Genomic DNA, 19,368 nt, shown 5'->3' with positions numbered 1-19,368 from the left:
CACTGATATACATGATATAAATAGCAGGATGTAGTGATAGTAAGGTCTTCAATCAAAATTTTGGCCATTTGTTCATCTACTTGTCCCAACAGAACCTCATTGTAAGGGTAAGCCCTATCCATTTTCTCTGCTGTCTCTATTCTTGTTACTGGCAACTTTTCCACTACTCTAGTATATGTAAGGGCAATGAATTAAAAAACCCATGACATTCTACACTAAGAATGACTTTACAGTCTACTAACTTATTCTGATAAAAAATAAACAAGCTGAGGAAACTGTCCCTTAGAAAATTTAATTTATTGTCAATGCATTATGGCATTGCATGATTGCTTAAATATAGATGGGCACAAAAAGCAAATATGCTCCACCATCTTTTTGCTTGCATTATTTCTAGTGATAAATTTGTTGTTATTCTTTCTTTTTTCTATGGCCACTTTTAAGAATTTCAATTTTCAAGTGATTTTGAGAAATTTAGTTATGATACTTCCAGGTGTACTCCATGTGTCCCCTTTGGCCAGTAACTAACCAAAGCTTGTACTTTTATTTATCTATTTTTAAAGATTTTATTTATTTATTTTTAGAGAGGGGCAAGGGAGGGAGAGAAACCTCAATGTGCGGTTGCCCCTTGTGAGCCCACTGCTGGAGACCTAGCCCACAACTTGGTGACCCTTTGCTTCAAAGTCTAGTGCTCAATCCACTGAGCCACACCAGCCAGGCCAAAGCTTGTACTTTCAATGGTGAGTGGAAGGGATATTAAAAAACCAAGTCAGCCATGCAAGCATATTTCAAGCCTTGGCGTACGTTGCATTTGTCAACATCTATTGACCAAAGTATGACACATGGTCAACCCTAAACCAAAGGGTAAGGGAGTGAACTCCACCTATCCTGAGGGCATCTCTAGTTGTACATGGAAGAATCCCATACCTTAATTGTAAACTTATATGTTCCTAGCAGAAGACACCTTATATAGCACAGAGGTTATTGTACTTGGTAGTATTTTTCCAGTGGATATTTCCTCACTGTGGTTTCCACACCATGTTTAAATTCAGGAGCAAATCCCAGTGTACTTCTTCTAGATTTCTGATGGGAAAAAGTGCTTATTTAAGATCAAGCTCCCCCAAAGATTAAAAATGTTGGGGCCACATCAGATATATTCTAATTGTAATTCAGGGGTAAGGAATATGAAAATTTGTTTTCTTTTGTTAAGTTAAGGGATATTACATGTCACTGTTTTTGGCATGTAATAACAGAGTTGTGAGTGTTTGCTCTTTTATAAAGGAATACTAAATAAACATGTAACTCCTTTTTGCTCTTTGTTTAATTCTGTCAGATTACTCTTTAATATAAATGCCTAAAGGTATAAGGGAAAAGACTTTGATTCATGATGTCAGGGGAGTAGGTGGAAAGTACATTAGCCCCTTCTGAGGACCAAACTGGAATACAACTACATTATAGAAAAATCATCCTGAATAAGTGACTGAAGACTAGCTGAAGTGTTATAACCACAGATTTACAGAAGAAAAAATCATCACCACATCGAGACCAATAGGAAGTGGAGAGGTGTGAGATGGCTGGCTGGGCTTTTACTGGGGGAGCAGCTGCAGCTCCAGAGGGATATTTCAGTGACTGGGGTGGGTTCCCCATGAGAAGTGTAGGCTCTAAACACCTGGATGGCCTCCCTAGCATAAAGAACCAGAACTGGGAATGACACCCGTGTAGCATCCTTCTGTGAAAAGCAGTGGGGTCTGTCCACCTAGGAGAGTTGCCTAGAGATGCAACCACCCTCTTAAAGGGCCAGTGCACAAAATTTTGTTTGTAGACAATTACCTTAGGCTCTGACAGATGTAAGCAGGGAGAACTGGAGCCACATGAGGAAAGTCTGGGTTTGGTGGCTCTGCTGAGAAAGCTGTAGGGTCAGCTGTCAGGATCCCTGTGCTTACTCATTTCCTATGCTGCAGGAGCCATCTTTCTTGAGCAGGGCACTCTCCTCCATGTGACATCAGCCTGGGAAGAAGGAATAACCCAACCCACAGGAATCCCTCTCACCCCACCCTGTGGAGCTTAAACCCTGCTAAGGAGTATAGCCAGGGGCTCTTTCAGTGATTAAGCCTAATAAGCAGCTTGTAGATGGAGGCAGATCTCTGGTTGCTTTGAGACTTTAGCTTACCATGCCTTAAGCCTGTTGCTGGTAAAAGTCAGCCTTTGTGCACAGATTGGTCCATTAGCACACAACTTGGTGCAGCAGAGAGACCCACAAGCTGTGAATTGCTGATAACTCTAAACAGTTGGCCCAGGGCCAGTCACAGGCAGCATCAGTCATTGGGCTACACCAGAGTCTATGCAGATCTACCTAGTATATAGAAACAAACACATAGAGGCAACCAAAATGGAAGACAAAGAAACAAGCTCCAAATGAAACAACAACAAAACTCTCTAAGAGAAGAGATAAATGAAATGGAAGCAATTTATCAGATATAGAGATCAAAGTAATGGTTATAAAGATGTGCAACAATATGAAAAAGACATAGAAACTATTAAAAAGGACTAGTCAAAAATAAAGAATGCAATTATCTGAAATAAACAATACACTGGAAGCAATAAATGGTAGGTTAAATGAATCAGATGATTGAATCAATGATTTGGAAGACATGGTAAAAAAAATATACCTAATTAGAGCAGCAAAAAGAAAAAGGATTTATAAAAATTGAGTATAGAATAAGATATCTATGGGACAAGATTAAGCAAAACAACATAGGCATCATTTTGTAGAGCTACAAAAATGAAAAAAGAGAGAGCAAGTGATCAAGAACTTATTTGAAGAAATAATGACTGAAAACTCCTCAAACCTGGTGAAGGAAAAAGACATAAAAGTCCAGGAAATGCAGAGTCCTAAAAAAGATGGACCCAAAGAGGCCCACACCAAGACATCAAATGGAAAAGGCAAAGCTTCAAAACAAGGAGAGAATCTTAAAAGCTGCAGGGAAAGATGTTAGTTACCTTCAAGGGAGCTCCCATAAGAATGTCATCTGATTCTCAACAGAAACATTTCTTCCCAGGAGGGATTGGCATGAAATATTCAAAGTGATGAAAAGGAAAGACCTAAAACCAAGGCTACTTTGCCTAGAAAGGCTATAATTTAATATTGAAAGAAAAATAGAAAGCTTCCCAGACAAGAAAAAGCTAAAGGAGTTTGTTACCCCCACACCAATATTACAACAAATGTTAAAAGACTTGCTTTAAGAAGAAGAAAAGAAAAAGAAAAAAAGAGGAAAAAACAAATGAACATACTTAAAAATAAAATGGCAATAAATATGTATCTGTCAATGATCATTTTAAAAGTAAATGGCTTAAATGCTCCATAAAAAGACATAAGGTAAGTTAATGTGTAAAAAAACAAGTCCCATATATATGCTGTCTTCAAGAGACCCACCTCAGAATGAACAGTACATATGGACTAAAAATAAAGAGATGGAAAAAGATATTTCACACAAATGAAAATATAAAAAAAGCTCAGGTAGCAATTCTTATATCCAATAAATAGACTTTATTTTTTTAATTTAATTTTTTATTTTTAGAGAGGGGAAGGGAGGGAGAAAGAGTGGGAGAGAAACATCAATGTGTGTTTGCTTCTCACATGCCCCCTACTGGAGACCTGGCCTGCTACCCAGACATGTGCTCTAGACTGGGATTTGAACCAGCAACCCTTTGGTTCACAGGCCAACACTCTATCCATTAATCTACACTAACCAGGGCCCGATAAAGAGACTGTAAAATGAAGGCTACAACAAGTGACCTAGAAGGACACTACAAAATGATAAAGGAAACAATCCAACAAGAGTTTATAGTACTAGTAAACATTTATACAACCACCATTGGAGCACCTATATATGTAAAGCTAATATTGACAGACATAAAGGGAGAGATTGACAGAAATACAGCTATAGTTGGGGATTTTAACACCTCTATGATTTCAATGGCTATCATCATGACAGAAAATCAACAAGGAGACAGTGGCCTTATATTACATACTAAATAAAATAGATTTAATTGATATCTTCAGAGAATTTCACTGAAAAGCAACTGAGTGTACTGCTTTCAAATGCACATGTATGTTTTCTAGTATAGACCACATGTTAGAACACAAAACTAGTCTCAATAAATTTAAGAAGATTGAAATCATATCATGTATCTTCTCAACATAATGCTATGAAACTAGAAATCAATCATAAAAAAACTGAAAAATACACGAAGACAATTTAAATAGCATGTCATTAAACAATAAATGGGTTAATGAGACCAAGGAAGACATTAGGGGTACCTTGAAAAAAAAATCAACAGCACAACAACCTAAAGTCTGTGGGACACAGGAAAAAACACTCCTAAGAGACAGATCCATTGCATTACAGGCCTATCTCAAGAAACAAGAAAAAACTCAAGCCACATAACTTTATACCTAAAGGAACTTGAAAAAGAACAACAGGACCCAAAGTGATTAGAAGAAATTAAGTAATAAAGATCAGAGTGGAAATAACTGAAATAGAGTCTAAAAAAGCAATGCTAAGACAAAAAATGTACTTGAAAAATAATTAAATAAAAATTTTTAAAAAAAGCAATGCTAAAAATTAGTGATTCCATCAGGTGGATCTTTGGAAAGATAAACAAAAATGACAAACCCTTAACCAGACTCATCAAGGAAAAAAAGAGAGAAGCGCCAAATAAATAAAATCAGATATGAAAGAGAAGAAATAACAAGTGGCACCAAATATATACAAAGTATTTTAAGAAAATATTAGAATAACTATATGCCAGCATTGGCCAATGTAGATGAAATGGATGAATTCCTATAAGCAATATAATCTTCCAAAACTGTATCAGGAAGAATCAGAGAGTGAGAACAGACAAAATACAAATAGAAAAATTGAAGCAGTAATAAAAAAAAAAAACTCCCAACAAACAAAAGCCCTAGACTGTACACTTAACAGATGAATTACCAAACATTCCAACAAAAACTAAAGCCTCTCTTTCTCAAACTATTCCAAAAAATTCAAGAGGAGGGAAGGCTCCCAAACTCATTTGACAAGGCCAGCATTATCATATTTCTAAAACCAGGTAAAGGCAATACAGGGAAAGAAATTTATAGGCCAATATCTCTGATAAACATAGATGTTAAAATCCTAACAAAAATTGAGTGACTCAAATGCAGCAATACATCAAAAAGATACACCATGATCAGTGGGATTTTTCCATTTACAAAAATTTGGCACAATATTCACAGATCAATGAATGTGATTCACCACATAAATAAATTGAAGGAGAAAACTGATGATCATATCAATATATATAGAAAAAGCATTCAATAAAACCCAGCACCTACAAACTCTCAACATTTTTGGAGTAGAGGAAACATGCCTCAACATAATGAAGGTTTTATATGATGAGCCTACTACCAACATCATATTCATTGGGCAAAAACTGCAAGTGTTCCCTTCAAGATCGGGAACAAGACAGGGGTGTTGCTTTCACCACTCTTTTACACATAGTAATATAAGTCCTAGCCACAGCAGTCATACAAGAAGAAGAAATAAAAAGCATCCACTTGAAAAGGAAGAAGTCAAACTGTCTTTATTTGCAGATGACATGTTACTATATGTAGAGAACCTTAAAGATTCCACCAAAAAACTACTAGAACTGATAAATAAATTTAGTAAAGTAGCAGATACAAAATTAATATCCAGAAATCAATTGCGATAATGAACTACCAGAAGTGTAAATAAAGAAACCCATTCACAATTGCTTCAAAAAAGAATAAAATGCCTAGCAATAAATTTAACCAAGAATGTAAATGACCTATACTTAAATTTTTCTATATTTAGAAGATTAAGACACTGAAAATGGAAACTGAAGAAGATAAAAAGAAGTACAGACATATATGCTGTTCCTGGACAGGAAGAATTAACATCATTAAAATGTCCATACTACCCAAAGAAGTCTATAGATTCAATGCAATTCCTATCAAGATACCAATGACATATTTCACAAAAATTTATATGGAACCACAAAAGGTACCAGATAATAACAGTTATCTTGAGAAAGAACAAATTTGTAGGAATTATGTAACCTAACTGTAATATAAGGATACAGTAATCAAAACAGCATGGTACTGGCATAAGAGCATATAGATCAATGGAAAAGAATAGAGAGCCCAGAAATAAACCCATACCTTTATAGCCAGTTAATATTTCACAGAAGAGGCAAAAGTATACAATAGGCTAAAGATAATTTATTCAATAAATGGTGTTGGGAAAGTAAGACAGATATATTCAGATAATGAAAGTAGACCACCTTTTTAAGCCACATGCAAGAACAAATTAACAATGGTTTAGAGAATTGAATTTTAGACTCAAAACCATAAAAATCCTAGGAAAAATCATTGGAAGTAAAATATTGGACATTGCTCTTACTGGTATTTTTTTTCTGATCTATCTCCATGAACAATGGAAACAAGAAAAAATATATAAATGGGAAGTGAACCTAAAAAGGTTTTGCACAGCAAAGGAAAACCATCAACAAAATGAAAAGACAACCTACTGAATGGGAGAACATATTTTCAGATACATCCAGTAAAGGGTTAATGTTCAAAATTTGTAAAGAACTTACAAAAATTAACACACACACACAAATAGCAGAGGACCTGAATAGAACCATCTCCAAAGAGGACATACAGATGAACAATAGACATATGAAAAGATGGTCAACATCATTAATCATTAGAGAAATGAAAATTAAAACCACAATGAGATATCACATCACACCTGTCACAGTGTCTATCATTAATAAGTCAACAAAATGACAAGTGCTGGCAAGGATGTGGGGAGAGAGGAACCCTTTTTCACTGTTGGTGGGAATGCAGATTTTTGCAGCTACTATGGAAATAGTATGGAGCTACCACAAAAGTTAAAAATGGAGCTGCATAATGACACAGCAATTCCACTTCTGGGAATTTGTCCAAAGAATCCCAAAACACTAATTCAAAAGAGTACATGGATCTCTTTGTCATTGCAGCGTTATTTATAATAGCCAAGATTTGGAAGCAGCCCCCAAGTGTCCATCAGTGAGTAGATAAAATAGCTGTGGTACAATGGGATACTATTCAGACAAAAAAATTGTTTTATTCTTTGTGACAGCATGAATGTACCTGGAGAGAATTATGCTAAGTGAAATAAGCCAGTCAAAGAAAGGCAAGTTCTGTATGATTTCACGCATGTGGAATCTAATGAACAAACTGAACTAGCAAGAAAAAGAGAGACTCAAAGATAGAGAGCAGATTGACAGTTATGGGGAAGACAAGGTTGGGAGGAGGGGGAAGTATTGAGCAAAAAAGAGAAAGAACTCATGGACATGGCAACAGAATGGAGGTGGAACATGTTCTAGGAGGAATAAATAGTGCTGGAAAAAATACAATGAAAAATGAACACAAAAATTACACTAAAAGCCAGGAAAAAAACTGAACCACATTAACAACAGATACTATTTAAGATACTTATTCTTAAATAAGAATAATGGTACGCTCTGAAAAAAAGATTAAGAGAACAAAACCAAACAGACGTCGAACTTGAAGAAACCTGCTACAAATTTTAAAGGCAATTAAACTGGTATTATGGATGTTTGATGACAGTAATTTTATACAAATATATATAATTAGGAGTAATCAACTGCATTAGCTTCAATTTCCATTTTGAGTGCATACTGTATGTTATGTACAATGTATTTATTATCTTACTCGTGGTAATTTTACTAGGTATTATTAACCTCATTTTATGCATGAAGAAATAGAAGTTGAATTAATTGCCTAGAGAGACAACTGACAAGTGGCAAAATTGGGCTGTACACCCAGATGTATCTCAATCGAAGATTCAACATAGCCATTATAGTTGAATGCCTGTTTTCTTCCATGATCTATAAATTTACATTTGAGCTTCCTTAAGGGTACCCTTTTGATGCATGCACCAGCCTGCAGTACCCATGGCATTATGGATGAGATGAGAAAAATTTGCACGAACTACTGAGTCCTGTGGAGGAAAAGGGACAGCCGGCTACTCCCTCAAGGGGGGACAGCCTCAGAATGGCCTGGCCGCTCTCTCAAGGGAAGAGTGCCCTGACCCTTGCCCTGACAGGGTTTTATTAGGTTTCAATTTGAGCAGGAGTTCAGGTAAAGTTCATTAATCATTGTCAGGCAGTAAGGATCAAACAGTAGATAGCATACAAGGAACTATGAGGGCCTATTCTGAGTCAGGGTCCGTTAGCTAAAGGGCTACAAAACTTTGAGAAAAAAACTTATTTCCTGCTCAGATCTTTATCATTTAACTAAAAGCAATCTTAGCAAAGCAGGCTTCACAGGATTTTACATATCCTTTCTCAGGCCTGATCACCCAGGGAGCCCACCCTTTTCAGCATAGGGCTGAAGCACCCTCTGTCATTATTTCAGGCTTAAATCAGACAGAGGAGGCAGATAGCCAAGGAATTTTCAGACTTCTCGGGCACCCAGGGGAATCAGGCTTCGTCAAAGTCAAGGGGTGAGGGTCCATTACCCCCTTTCTCCATAGCCCCCCAAGTCCTTCCCTGGGGCCTCCATGTGATCATGCCTGGCTTAGGTGATTTCCCCCCTTGGGGAATCTTACCCGTCATTGGCTAACTGATCAAGCATTGGAGGCCAGTTATGAAAAAAGGAGCAGAAACTGTGCTCCTGCCAGGGAGATAAGCTTTGTCTCCTTAGTGGCTTATGGTCCCAAGGTTGCTCACTCAGCCTTAGCCATGGAGGAGGGGGGCAGTTAAAGCTCCTGAAACCAGGCAGGGCAGTTCCCAACACTCTTTAGGCTCATAAGGGACAAATGAACATATTTGTGCCACTGGAATTTTTATGGAGGACTTGCAGAACATTGAGAATTCCTTGGCAGATGGTGAGGGTCCCTGTCTGAGGGATGTGGGACCAGATCCCAGTGGCAGGTTGGAAGAGCAGTGGAGTCACAGGCATCTGACTGTTGTCCTGCCTCAGCTGCCTTGCAGCTGGAGGACCCAGGGCAGTAGGTAACCTCATCTCCAAGTAGGAAAATGACACCATCTGCTCCTTGATTTTTTGTAAGGTTTAGACAAGTCAAGTAAAACACTTTGCATGATACAGTAAAGTAATTCTTTAAAGGCAATAATGGGGTTATTATCGTTAGACTTTAGCAAAGTGTTTTAACATGAGCTAATGTCCATACATATGAAGTTATTAGAACAGTTCCTAGTACATTCAAGTGTAATATGTGTTTTCAAAATTGAAAAATACAATTTGCACCAATATAAAAGTTGGCAAAAATCAAAACTCATGCTGTTTTTGAATAGTGGTCAAGGGAATCAGTTGACAGTTTTGTCAATGTAGCTTTTAAAGAAGGGGGGATCTCAGAAGAGCATCATCCTTGTAAAATTTAAAAAATATATATCTGATGAGTGTTCATGCTGCAAAACAGATAACTCAAAACCAACATCACAATATGAAGAGGTTTTCTTGTAAAATGAGTCTAGATATACTAAAAAAAGTATTATCTGTTATGGTCCCAACTTTGCATACATTTTTAAGTTAAAATTTTTTCGAGTTTATGACCAATATTAATTAAAATAACTCCTTTAAAGTTTTTCTCTAAAAACATCTGTGTTTTTATATGTAATACTTAATCCATTATTGTGACCTTTTATTTTTAGACAACAGATAATCCAAATTGAAGCTTCTATTAAATATTAAACGCATATAACTTGAATTGTATAAGCTGACTCCAATTCGCTTCACTGGTAGAGTTTATGGGATTTATTTCAACTCTGCCTCTTAACTGTGTACCGTGAGCCTCGTTAGTTCAAGTTCAAACCCACATTGTTTTTCCAATATCATGACCATAATAAATGAACAAATGTTAATTATTTTATTTTTTTATTATCATAGTAGAACTTTTCTTGTATGTCTTATTGGATTCACCTTCTTTCTAATCCAGGAATATTACTGGGGTGGAAGCTCATTTTGCAGTGAATGGTGGGGGCCATTGTTCTGTTCTTCCCTATGTCCCTTTCATTCACCATCTCTCATGCACACAGGTTAGAACAACAATATTATGGATGAAGAATGGATAATATAATAAATTACTCCAGGGGTAGGGAGCTTGTGGGGAGCTGAGGAAGGTGGAATGTGGTCACAGTAGACAATTATCCCTCCTGCTGTCCTACAGGGGACAACACAGCAGTGAGTACCTGGAATGAGTTGGTGCTTTGGGCCATGTTATCCATCTGGTCATCTGAAATTCTTTTTTTAAAATATATTTTATTGATTATGCCATTACAGTTGTCCCATTTCCGTGCTTTATTCCCTTCTACCCTTCACACCCCCTCCCTGCACATTCCCCCCTTTAGCTCATGTCCATGTGTCACAAGTTCTTTAGTTTCTACATCTCCCATACTATTCTTGCCTTCCCCCCTATTTTCTACCTACCATCTATGCTACTTATTTTCTGTACCTTCTCCCCCCTTCTCCTCCTCCCATTCCCCTGTTGCTAACCCTCCATGTGATTTCCATTTCTCCTGATCTAGCTGTCTGCTTAGTTTGCTATTGTTTTAGGTGTGGTTGTTAATAACTGTGAGTTTGCTGTCCTTTCACTGTTCATATTTTTTATCTTCTTTTTCTTGGATAAGTCCCTTTAACATTTCATATAATAAGGACTTGGTGATGATGAACTCCTTGAACCTGACCTTATCTGAGGAGCACTTTATCTGTCCTTCCATTCTAAATGAGAGCTTTGCTGGATAGAGCAATCTTGGATGTAGGTCTTTGGATTTCATGACTTGGAATAATTCTTTCCAGCCCCTTCTTGCCTATAAGGTCTCTTTGGAGAAATCAGCTGACAGTCTGATGGGAACTCCTTTGTAGGTGACTGTCCCCTCATCTCTTGATGCTTCTAAGATTCTTTCCATTTTAATCTTGGCTAATGTAGTTATGATGTGCCTTGGTGTATTCCTTCTTGGGTCCAACTTCTTTGGGACTCTCTGAGCTTCCTGGATTTCCTGGAAGTCTATTTCATTTGCCAGATTGGGGAAGTTCTCTTTTATCATTTGTTTGAATAAGTTTTCCACTTGTTGCTGTTCCTCTTCCCCTTCTTGTACCCCTATAATTCAGATGTCGGAACGTTTAAAGATGTCCTGGAGGTTCCTAAGCCTCTCCTCATTTTTTTGAATTCTTGTTTCTTGGTCCACTCCCTTGATTTGAGTCCCAATTTCCTTTCCATCACTATTGGTTTCCTGTGCATTTTGCTCCATTTCAGTTAGTGTAGCCTTCACTTTTTTATCTAATTTGCAACTAAAATCAACCAGTTCTGTGAGCATCCTGATCACCAGATGCACAGTTTTGAACTGTGCATTTGATAGGGTGGCTATCTTTTAGTAGCTTAGAAGTATTGGCTCTGGGGCTTTGAGCTGTTCTTCTGCTGGAGCCATAAGGTTTTGGTCTGTTTGCACCTGTTACATAGGTATGAGTGGCAGAGCCTAGGTGTTCACCAAGGTGGGGCAACCCAAATCGATGGGTTGTGATGCTGTATATGGTGGCGGGGTCAGAGAGGGAGCAATGGCATTTGTTCTGCTCTCTCTCGGATTTTGGTCCCCTCTGCTGCTTCCCACAAGCAAATTGGGCCCTTCTGGTGCTGGTTCCCAGGTATGTGGGCTTGTGTACATTCTAGGACCCTGTGGGTCTCCCCAGTGAACTCTCCTGTAAGGCTGGGAGCCTCTCCCAGAACCTCAACCCCTGCCAGTTATTCCAATTGGTGCTTTTTGGCTTATTTCCCCATCGCTGGGGCCCTGGGTTGCGTGGTCTGTCTCACTACCCGTTTTTAAACCTGCCTGGTTTATCTGCGTGCTAATGTGTGTCCATGGTTAGCCAGCTTCCTGCAAGCCTTACTGGGTTTTCATCCTGTGCCCACCCAAATCCACCAACCACCACCTTTTCCTGCTGGGACCACTCTCTGCAGACTACAAACTCTGCCCCTTTCACTGGTTTGGATGAATGGTTTGTTGTTGTCGAACTTTGGTACATTTCAATTTTCTGTCTGTTTTAGTTGTGTTTTTGTTTCTAAATCTTTGTTGTCCTTAAATTGGGTTGTGGGAAGAGGTTCAGTACTTCCACCTATGCCTTCATCTTGGCTGGAAGTCCATTCCATATGCTCATCTGAAATTCTTGTTGGAGATACCTGAACTAGCAGAAAAAAGAGATTCCTTAGATCTTGATGGCATTAGGATATATCTCTCAGACATTCTCTTTGCTGGCTTACTTGGAGTTGGACAAAAGATAGTAACTGCAACCTGGACTTTGTTCCTGGGTGTCTTAGGTTATGTTCAGCCAGAGCTGGTTATTTCCTCTCTTATCCCATTTCCCTGGTGGCTCTGGGAGTATGTAGATGAACTACCAAAATGGTAAACTACCAAAGCTTGCTTTTGGAATATCGACTGATATTAGAGGATTATATGGGTTATATGATGAAGTCTTACTTGATTCAAGCTGTACATGTGTTTTTGTTTTGTTTTATTTGAACAGAATGAAGTCCCTGAGGTGAAGAAAGAGGAGGAGACTTTGTTGGATCTGGACTTTGACCCTTTCAAGCCTGAGGTAGCCTCTTCAGGTTCTGCTGGAGTGACTCAGTCACCCATGTCTCAGGTATCAAGTCATCGTTATGGTGTTTGGAGATGATGTTTCAAAAATTTTAATAAGCTCATTAAGGCACACATGCATTTCAGTGACCCCTCTCACTTTGTAATGAGTATCTATTTTTCTTTTCAGTTGACAGATATTTCCTAATGGGAAGGAAGGGTAAAAAGATAACCTTATCAACATCAGTTATTTTAGAGCTCCCCCTACCATTAGCTGTCTCTATAGAGCTGGAATAGCCATGTGTTCTTATTTGCCCAGTAATCATCTAAAGTAATTGTTAAGAATACCTCCTTTTTGTACTCTATAGTATCCAGGTTTGGATGATACATTTAATGTTTCCCTAAATAAAGCTCCTTTTTTCTCTTGGAGTTTAATCTTCTTACTGTTTTCTCTACTCTCCTGCTTCATACTTGGTAAATTAAGGCATGTTTTAAACAACCATGAGATTATGAACCAAGAGAATTGCTAATCAGTCTCAAATATTTAATCTTGATGTGGTTGTTCTCCACATTGCAGACACTTCCTCATGGGATCTTGATTGTGTCCTGCTGCAGAGTTGGCCTTGCTTATCAAAGCCCATCCTTGCTCATACTTCCTCACTCTCAAGATTTTTCCCATTTCAATAGTTACTGTGCTAGCATCTCCATCAGAGGGACACTGTGGTGGGTGCTATACTGATCTGTGCATGATTCCTGTGGAATATAGTTTATAATTGTCTGTGTTCAGAAAAGGAGTTAATTCAAAATTTGGCTAAACAGAAATTGTTTATATCACTATTTTAGATATGGCCTGAGCCTTACATTTCATTTGGGACAAACCCAAAGATGCTAGTATATACTTCAAATTAATTAGTGACAATTTATTATAAAACTGAAGATTGAGGTACAGCTCAATTTTTTGGCCTTGAAGCTTTCTTGAAACCTTAAAGTAAATAAACCACTGGGGAGCAGACTGCTCAATATGAACCTCAATAAATAAAACTTCTCTTTATTTCCATGCTTTATTCTAGATAATTGGGTTTCTAAGGGCCTTTGTGTTGTAATGTGGGAACAATAAATATCTGAGATGATAATAAAGTCAGAAATTAAATAGATAAGACACTAGCCTCAAAAGTATTTTGCAAAACATAGGTAACTAAATGTTTCAGAAATTCCTTTTGCCTCTTTTTTAGGAAATTCACTATATGTATGAGAATATTAAACATTCCAAGAAGTCCTATAATGAAAAGAAAAACCTCTTTAGATTTGTTAACTTAGAATTTCTCAAATATGTTTACTCACTTTCTCAACATTCATTGGATGTACATATCATTCAGAATATGTGCTCCTCAGAGTTCTCATTGTGCAGCCAGCAGAAGTTATGGACTTCCTCAGCCTGACTCTCCACTGTCCATTACTTTATTGTGGGGGAAAAAAAGTCCAGCAGCGGATACTGTGATTATCAGTGGATGAGATTCCACAGCATTTCTGTATGCAACTTTGAATCAAGAGAGAAACCTCTTTTATATCAACTCATGAGTATATTAATCCATATATTGTGGAAGTTTGTGTGGCAATAGGCCCAAGATTCTTTCAGAATTTTTTTGAAAAAGGAACCTTGGTTAAGTCTTGGTTCTGAAGAAAAATTATCATTGCAGTTAGGAAAATTTGCAGGTACCAGTGAATTCTTTTTCAGGCCAAGTAATAAACTTCTCTAGCTTCCCAGTGGCCATAAGTGAGTCACAGCAATGCAGAGTTGGCCTGCGATCCAGTTTTAATTATATCTCTTCCCTTTTGCTGAGACATCTTAGCCTGAGACATCTCAAAGACGTCACAAAAAGAACAGAGCCATTGGGTTCTACTGGCCTTCTTTTCCCTTCAGTCAAAGTGGTCTCCTTTACCCATCACCTGATCTCATGTTGTAGGCTGATGTTCCTACTGCCAGCAGAACACCTCACATTGTGATCTCTGATGTGTGCACAGGAAATTCATGATCTTGAGACCTGATAAACATGATGATTCAATTGCTGCCTTCCTTTGGAGAAAATTACTGAAGTTGTCTGCATTATGCAGTTTTTAGGAGCTGTGATTCTTAAGGTGCTATGAGGCAAGAAAATGTAAATCATTAGAATGATCAGAAAATGTATATTAAAAGCAAAGGAGTCCATGTTCCAATACCTGTGGTTTTCAGTGGAGCTGTTTTACTCTCCATCTTAGTCATTCTACAAGTGGATGCTAACCCAGAGACTGACCATGTTGCACAGAGATGCAGAGTGTGTGGGGTGGTGTAGTTCAAGCAGGCCAGAGCAAGTGGGTGGGTTCAATCAGAACCATAGGGCCCGGGTTCTGTAGTACAAAATCCAAATGAGATGTCTGTAGTCCCATATGGAAATTGTCAGATTCTTAAGATGAGAATGCCAGATGCCCTTACTTGCTGCTTACATTTTAGTGATTCAAAACAAGTTCAAAAAGACGTGGCAAGAAAAAGAATATTGCTTAGCAGTAATTCTCAACCAGAGAGGACATAAGAAAAAGAGATTTCTCTCATTTTCCCTATACACAGGGAAAGTCATTTTTGATCTATCTAGATTTATTTTCCAGGACCAATAAGTTTTATATTAAAAATTCAGTAGTGAGTATAATTTATTCATATGCTTTAGGGGGTCCTACTAAATTTTATGATTATTTATTGAGTATGTTATGTAATTCAACCTATTTAAGAACTATTTGTCCAGGGGTCATTTGCCATCAAACTGGTCATAATGCCTCCTCTTCAGTTGGGTGTGGGGAAAAGAGAAAATGGCATTAGCTATGATTAGAATCTGCACATTTCCTCAAAGATGTAATAAACTCATGTCTGGTCACCTCGTTTACTTCATTTAATTGTGTGTGTGTATGTGTTAATGTAAACCATTCATTATGTCATGTATAGTTTTCTACTTGTATACCATAGCCACATTGCTTAGACCTGTGCTTTGGTAGCACTTTCCACATTTAGCTTTTGCAATTTACATAAAATAAAGCTGTATAAAGTGAAAAATTGGATTCTGTTACACTAGCTCATTTCAAGTTCTCAAAAGCCATATGTTACTAATGGCTACCAATATCAGCACAAATAGGGAACATTTTTATCACCAAAGAAAGTTCTGTTGAACAGCTCTGTACTAAATATTTCAAAGTGCTTATTATTTTATTTCAGGAACATTTTTCATCTCAGTAATTTGTACATGCTTGGGATTTGTATACTTACAGTATTTTTGTTTTCTGTTTACTTTCAGACATTGCCCTGGGACCTATGGACGGTAAGAATACTAAGAACTCTGTATTTCAATGCATCAGAATCCTTAGAACTTTAGAAACCTTGTTATATTTTATTTCATTTGTGATGGAAGGAAGATCCAAACATTTTTAATAACAGTGTATCCCCCAAAGTAACCATCACCTCCCTGATAGTCCCAGCATTACCAGCACTTAGAAATGACTGCAAGGAAAAGAGTGTCCATATGCCAGACTCCAGGATGAGCAAGAATTGGATGTGCCCCTTATGCTTCTTGCTGTTATTGCTAGTGGCTGGAAGAAATGTTGTAGGGAAGGATGTGCATATTTGTTATTGCTTATAGAATATAAGAAAAGTGTCAGTGAGAAAATGTAAGGGATAGGCTACCCTGCACAGGGAAGTTTTTTACTTTTATTTTCAATGAAGCTTAATCAATAAGAATTTGAGCTTTAGAAGTAGCCCTAAGTTGAGTCCAAACTCTACTTCTTATAACCATATGACTTAGAGCAATTTCTAAAAGTCTTTCAACCTCAGTTTCTGTCATTTGCAAAATATGGGTAATATCTACCACAGATGGTACAGCGAGGTTTAAGTGAGAGAATATTTGTATTTGTAGAGTATTTAGCTCAATGTCTAGTATGTGTCAGTAGAAGATAGGAGTGCAAGGATGAGAGCCTGCAGAATTCAGAGCTGGGAAAAAGACACAAACAGAGCTTTGTGGTGGCAGGGTTGAGATGTGAAATGAGAATACTGGCTGCACTGTATGGAGCCTCACATCCCTTGAGGTGGAGCTTTTGTCTCCCAGGTCTTAGAACTCCCTGGCCCTGATGTCATAAGAACTCCACTGGAGCTTTATGCTTTTTTTTTAGTGACACAGCAACAGGATAATCTAGCTGTTCATAAGCCTGTGGTCTTCTGAAGTAGCATTACTAATTTCTCCCCATAAAACAAGAATGTGACTGTCCCCTCCCCTGCCACAGGAGCAGGGTCATGCTCTGCTACATCGAATCCTTGAAGCATTTTGGGAAGCTCTCAAGAGAAGAGCTAAAAATGTTGATTGAAAACATCTTTTATGGTGCTCTGGTTTGGCTTCTATGTTCTCAAAAAGGGATGCCTAGATTAGTGTTAAAGACATTGGAATTCTAGACTCAACTTTATGTTTATTTTCTTGGAGGGTAAGAGAACAATGTTAATTTTTTGTTATTCCAATATTTCATATCTTTAATTGGAGCTACACCACATATTTCTTTCCCTGGTGAGGGTAAAGTTATCATAATGAGCATTGACTATTTTAGAGGGCAGCACAGTGGCAATATCGTGAAACTGTAGCTCCCTGGACACAATTACTTTATTTTTGGTCCTCTAACCTGTGCTGTTTGGTCCTCCCCAAGTGCTGTTTCATTGTGTCCCGATGAAGCTTCTAGGGTTGCGTTGAACTTGAGGAATATCCTCTAGGCAGTTAGAGTGGTTAGTATCAGATCATCCTCCATCTAAAAACCACCTCAGAGGCAGACCAAGTGCTGAGTGTGTTTGGGGACAGTTTTACTCAGATACTGTGTCAGAGCAGATGGTACTGGGTAATTTTGGGGCTGCTAGTGCTTGATGCTACTCTAGTGCTCTCATGCTTGCTTATTTATTTAAAACTTCGCATTTTAGAGTAAAGTGACAGTGATATAATAGCCATAAAACATTGTTGTTACTAGAAAATAACAAAACCTTTGTGTTTCAGATGTATAGTCTTAAGCGTATTGGGACAGAACAAATTTCTATAACAAAATAAATTGTGTAATCTCAAACCAGTGAAAATAACAGCCCATAGCAGAATATTGACTTTGGACACCATGAGATTTTAATGTTCAAGCAGTTTTTTCTCTTGCTTTGATTATTTTCAAATAGTTCTCTTTATTTTAGCATTAAATGCTAAATGTTAATCAAGGCAGACCACATTCTGGGCCATAAAACCCATTTTTATATGTTTAAAAGAATGGAAACCATAGCTTTTAGATCACAATGGAGTTAAACTAGAAATAGATTAACAGAAAGATACCTGGAAAATGCCAAAGTACTTGGAGATTAAGCAACACTCCCCACATAGGTCAAAGAAGAAATATGAGAAATTTTAAAATATTTTGAACTACATGAAAATAAAAATACATCAAAATTTGTAAGGCACAGCAAAAGCAATGTTTAGAGATTAAATTATAATATTGACTATGTATATTAGAAAAGAGGGAAATGTAAAATCATTACACTTTTACCTTAGGAAACTAGAAACAGAAGAGCAATTAAATCCAAAGCTTGCCTATGATTTACTATTATTATTATTATTTTTTACTCATACAGACAAGCACTGATTTGGTACAGCCGGTAGGTAAATATCCAGAAAATTCTGGATTTTTTTGTATGTAATATGCATTTTACACATGGTATATTATCTAAATTGAGCTTTTTTTTCATGGCATTGCTATTCATAGATATAATCTTAAGCCATTTATTTGGTTTAACTATTCTCTAGTTTTGTATAACTGGTGCTACCCTACTTCAGAGCTTTATGTTTCTCATCAACTCTTACCACAATCTCTTTCAACTTATGTTTTTTTTTCTTTGTTGTTCTGCATACTCTAAAGACTGACTCTTCAAAAAGTCTTTCCCTGTGTAACCTGATCATGGAGGAAACTCCAGACAGTGGGTTGGCTGAAGAAATTCAAAGATCTCACATTGATCTAGGTGCATTTATTTGGGGCCCTGATGCTAGTACAGACAGCGTCAGCCAGGAAACTACCCGTGGTGGGTACCAGGAAGCCTATGCACGTGTCTCTGAAGCAGAACAAGACATGGGATTATCGACCAGGAAGTTTTCCTCTCTTGACTGGCACACTATAGCTGGACAGGGTGAGAGTGTCCTGGGGCCAGGCCCTCCTTGTGGAAATGAACAACTGTCCCCAAAGGCCATGCCTGAGGCTGAATTTGCTATTGCAGCTTGTATGGAGATTGGGCATCCTTATGATTCATCTGACTCAGAGATGCTAGCCCTAGAAACTGGTGGCCTAGTCAAAGAAAGTCCAGAAGATGTTAAAATGTCAGAAGAAGAGGAGGAGAAACAGAAGACAGAAGATTCTATGTGGGCAGTGGTGGAGACATGTGAAAAGGTAGACACTGGAACTATTGACCTGAAGACTCTAGAAGGTACAAAGGAAGTTGAAGAGAAAGTGTGTGAAAGTACAGGAAACAAGGTGGAAGACAATAGGGAAGCAAGATGAGGTGTCCTTAAAGTCAGTGAAGAGGAAACTAAGAAAGATGTAAGAGATAGGTATAAGGAAATTATGAAGACCAATGAAAAAGTATTCTGAATCTGTCTCTCCCAGCTGACTCTGTACTTAATATTGAAGATGCCA

At 37.7% G+C, this 19,368-nt stretch overlaps 1 protein-coding gene across 6 annotated transcripts in view; it reads left to right on the top strand.

Annotated features, from left to right (window-relative positions):
- AMPH (amphiphysin) overlaps nucleotides 1-19,368 on the top strand; it is a 276,775-nt gene that overhangs the window by 223,718 nt on the left and 33,689 nt on the right. For 4 of the 6 annotated variants that reach the window (XM_053655124.1, XM_053655123.1, XM_053655122.1 and 1 more), the window contains 4 exons: nucleotides 12,605-12,724; nucleotides 15,975-15,998; nucleotides 18,317-18,340; nucleotides 18,601-19,122. In XM_053655124.1, the coding sequence (XP_053511099.1) occupies nucleotides 12,605-12,724; nucleotides 15,975-15,998; nucleotides 18,317-18,340; nucleotides 18,601-19,122 (690 nt within the window). The remainder of the gene's footprint in view (nucleotides 1-12,604; nucleotides 12,725-15,974; nucleotides 15,999-18,316; nucleotides 18,341-18,600; nucleotides 19,123-19,368) is intronic. The other 2 variants (XM_053655126.1, XM_053655127.1) reach the window with 2 other exon arrangements.

Source organism: Artibeus jamaicensis, unplaced genomic scaffold, assembly GCF_021234435.1.
Source record: "Artibeus jamaicensis isolate MK-2021 breed Jamaican fruit bat unplaced genomic scaffold, CSHL_Jam_final contig_924, whole genome shotgun sequence".
In the NCBI taxonomy this organism is placed as follows: Eukaryota; Metazoa; Chordata; class Mammalia; order Chiroptera; family Phyllostomidae; genus Artibeus; species Artibeus jamaicensis.
Note: the sequence above shows the minus strand (reverse complement) of the source record. Positions and strands in the feature narration are given on the sequence as shown.